General features: G+C 59.2%; 1 protein-coding gene across 1 annotated transcript; it reads right to left on the reverse strand.

Moving 5' to 3' along the window:
* Positions 1-449: 449 nt before the first annotated feature.
* GPR3 (G protein-coupled receptor 3) lies at positions 450-3612 on the reverse strand. The gene is made up of 2 exons (XM_007459089.1): positions 3525-3612; positions 450-2468 (listed from the first exon to the last, which is right to left on the reverse strand). Exon 2 carries the CDS (start codon positions 2461-2463, stop codon positions 1471-1473), a length of 993 nt encoding a protein of 330 aa, XP_007459151.1. The 5' UTR covers positions 2464-2468; positions 3525-3612; the 3' UTR covers positions 450-1470.
* Positions 3613-3950: the final 338 nt, after the last annotated feature.

Genomic DNA, 3950 nt, shown 5'->3' on the forward strand with positions numbered 1-3950 from the left:
TTATTACCTGTGCCATGGGATGCTTGTTAGGCATAAATGTGGTAATGGGTGTAGTACACTTAGTGCAGTGCCTAGCACACGGCAAACACCCATGACTGGGAAGGGCTGTTGTTAAGAATACCTACATGCTTTGAGTATATACTTCATGCCAAAGCCCAAGCTAAAGCTCATGTGGGCAGGATGTAGGCATCTTCAACCCCAAAAGGGTCTAGCAACAGGGGTTCCAGTCCCCAGGGAGAGGTGGGGTTCTTGCCTGGCGGTGCCTGTGTCTGAGCAGGGGGACCCATCAGATTGGCATCCTGGGGTGGGAGGTGTCACCTGCCGGCCACATTCCACCTGGGTCTCCAGCTCCTCACATACCCCACAGGCCCCCAGGCCTGGCATAATCCTCCCATTCCAGGCTGTCCCCCATCAGGCCCCACTCCACCCCCTCCACACACACAGACAAATTTATCACAAAATCATTTTTTATTGAGGGTTGGGTCAGGGACAGGAATAGGGATTGCACTGGGGACCATACCCCAGTTGGCAGAGGGGTCTGGTGTTGGCTCGCACCCTGCCTCCTCTAGGGCACCGCAGGGTGAGGCCTGGCCGCCAGGCTCTGGCTGTGGCGCTGGACACCAGGCTGGAGTGGAGCTGGGGTTGCTTGGCCTGGTCCCGGCTGCCGGCCGGGCTGCAGTTTCACAAAAACGGCCACCAGAGGGCAGCCGGCCCCCAGCGCAGAGGAATTCTCGGTTTCTCAGGTGATGGTTTCTTAAAAAAATAAAAAACCAGAGGCTGGTGTGTTCCCCCTGCAAACCCGAGGGTGGCGGGCCCTGGGAGAAGGCTCTGGTTTCTATGATCTCTTTGATAAAAAACAAGCAAAAATAATAACAAAATACGTGGTTTCTCTCTCTCCCTTTCCCCCCTCTAGGAACTGAGGTCAGAAATGAGGGTGTTGGGGACTGGGAGTACCCTGGTATGGCCTGAATTTCAAGGTGTGGGTCTCTTCTTTTCCCGTTAACACCCATAAATAAATTCATAAATAAATAAATAATAATAGATACTCTCTTTGTATGTGCACATATATACAGATAAATCTTTGTCTTATCTATCAACGGAGTAACTAACCTCTCTGACTCTTTAGTTCAGAAACTCAAAAGTAAAGCGACATGGTCAAGGTCAAGGGAGGGGGAAGATCAGGGACTTGGAATGGCACTGTAAAACACCCAGCAGCATACTGGAACTCCAAGCCAGCTGGGCTGTGCGACATTTCTGAGTGGAACCCTGACCACCTGAACATTCTAGAACCATGGAGCCAGCTGGGCCCTGCAGGGATCTGAACAGAATCCTGTGAAACACCCAAAGTCCTAGAACTCCAGAACCAGCTGGGTCTTGGGGTGCAGAGCTGGAGGGTTGGAACAAAGCCCTGGAGGACCTAACACTCTGGAATTCTGTAGTGATCAGGGCTGAAGGGTCACCAGGATGCGACTAGACATCACTGGGGGAACGGGATCGGAAGGGGATCTTGGAAGAGGAACAGCAGCAGCAGACAGCCCACAGCACCTTCTGCACATCCTGGTTGCGGAAGGCATAGATGATGGGGTTGATCATGGAGTTGTAGGTGGCAGGGAGCAGGGTGAGATAGGTGTACAGGGGTGGGGAGTGGGCATCGCCCAACAGGCAGTAGACGGTGAAGGGCAGCCAGCAGGCGGCAAAGGCGCCAAGCACCACGGCCAAGGTGGCAATGCCCTTTCGGGTGGCCACGTAGTGGGAGGCAGGCAGCAGGTGCCGCTGGAGGGCAATCTGCTGGGCATGGCGGCAGACGATGCGACAGATCTGGGCATAGAGCTGCAGCATGATGCCAAACACCATGAAGAAAGCAACGGCCAGGACCACCAGATGGTTCTTGGAGAGTGGATATACCACGCCACACGTGGCCCGGGCATCCAGGCAGTTCCAGGCCAGCACAGGCAGCAGCCCCAGGCCCAATGCGCATCCCCACACTAGGGCCAGCATCACATAGGTCCGCGTCACTGTCGTCTCTGAGTAGTAGGTGAGGGCATTGTACAGAGAAAGGTAGCGATCAACAGTGATGGCCAGTAGGCTGCCAATGCTGGCAGTAAAGGCCATGGCCAGCATGCCGACCAGCACCAGGCTCATCTCTGCCGAGCCAATGCAGAAGACAGCAGCAAAGTGCATGACCAGACCCAGGCCTGCCAGCAGGTCTGCCACAGCCAGGCTGCCCACCAGCAGGAACATGGGGGCGTGGAAGGCAGGAGTGCCCACGATGATGGCCACCACCAGCGCGTTCTCACAGGACACTAGGGTACCTGAGATGCACAGCACTACGTCCCAGGCCCTAGGTGAGGGCAGTGGCATGGCTGGGCCTGTGGGCCCCTCTGTTGAGCCCACGCTGCTCATGTTCATGTTTCCTGGGCCAGCAGAGAGCCAGGCCAGGGGGCTGCCTGCACCCCACATCATGGTACCTGTAGGAGAAAGGCCCTGTGAGAAGCTGGCAGGGCTGGGTGCTGAGTGGAGGGGTCTGGAAACAGTGGGAGTCTCACCTCAGGATACCTGGCTGAGTCCCAATGCCTTGCCGCCCCCACTCCTGCCCTGAAGCTCCTTCCAGGGTACCTTTAACCTCCCCTATGCCGTCGGGCTAGCAGGAGTCTCTTTTCCTAGGGATCCCTGTCCTGGGTCTCTTCATTCTCCCTTCCAACTCCCTGAGTCCTGCAGGTCTCTTTCTCCTACATGTGTGACCAGAGGAGGGCAAGATGAAGGACTACCATGAGTGGATGGAGGCCCATTGGATCCAGGAGAAGCTAGGAGAGGCCCAGGACTGGGGGAGGGAAAAACATCTTAAAACTGAGAGCAGCTCTGCTCCCTCCCCACCAGGGAGGATGACGCTCAGCTTCTGAGGCTCACCAGACCCCTCACGATTCTCAGTACTGCCAAACCCAGACTCCGCCCCCAGAGAATGCTCGTGAAGCTCCCGCCAGCCCCCACCCTGCACTCCTGGGGTAACAACACCTGGGAACTCGGCCTCCCCCAACATACACCCACCTAGACTTCTGTCCCCAGCCAGACCCCTCTTTCTGCCTGAACCTCTGGGTCTTTGGAACAGACACCCCCTGCTGGAAGCGTGGATCCCTGAGTCAGACCCCTCCCTCTGCCCGGACACCTGGATCTTGGGCCTGACTCCGCCTCCTGCCCGGAGGTCTGTATTCCTAAGTCAGACACCTTCTCCTGCTCGGACGCCTGGGTCCTTGACCCAGACGCCTCCTGCCGGACCAAACTCAGACGACCATCAGTCCCTTCAGGGCCTCGGGTCCCTGCAGGAGGGCTCACCCCGCGCCGGGCTACCCAGCTGACGGCTCTCAGCACTCAGACACTGGCTCCCCTCCTGCTAGCCCAGACTCAGGGTTCCTGGTCTCGACCTCCGACCCCAGTCAGCCGCTGCGAGCCTTACCGCTTGCCCAGCGCCCCAGAATCCTGAGTGCCCTCCCGGACGCCTGGTGTCCGCGGCGGGGCCCGCTACTCACCTCTCGGGACCGGGCGCGGCCGGGCCCCGGGGAGGCTCCGCTCGGGTCCAGGCTGCGCAGGGTGTATGCGGACCCCGAGAAGCCCCCACGGCCGCGGGAGAAGCGACGTGAGTCACCCCTCCCCGCCCCCGGCCACCGGTTTGGTGACGTCAGCGGCCCGCCTGGCCAATGGGTGAGCCGCGCTGGGGCGCAGCGCGCGCCGCTCGGCATAGTAATGAGGCCTCGTGCCGCCCGCTCCCCCATTCATAAAAAGCGACCGTGGCTGCGGCCCCGCCCCCTCCTGAGTCGGCCCGCGCTGTCCTTGACGCGGCGCCCTCTAGGGGCCGGGGGTTTCGGGGGCGCTGGTACGAGAGCCTGGAAGTCCACGGGAGGTTGAGGGGGATATGTAGGGGGAGCGGAAAGGGAACGCGGATAGACTGTGGGGTG

This window comes from Lipotes vexillifer, unplaced genomic scaffold (genome assembly GCF_000442215.2).
Source record: "Lipotes vexillifer unplaced genomic scaffold, Lipotes_vexillifer_v1.1 scaffold496, whole genome shotgun sequence".
Lineage (NCBI taxonomy): Eukaryota > Metazoa > Chordata > Mammalia > Artiodactyla > Lipotidae > Lipotes > Lipotes vexillifer.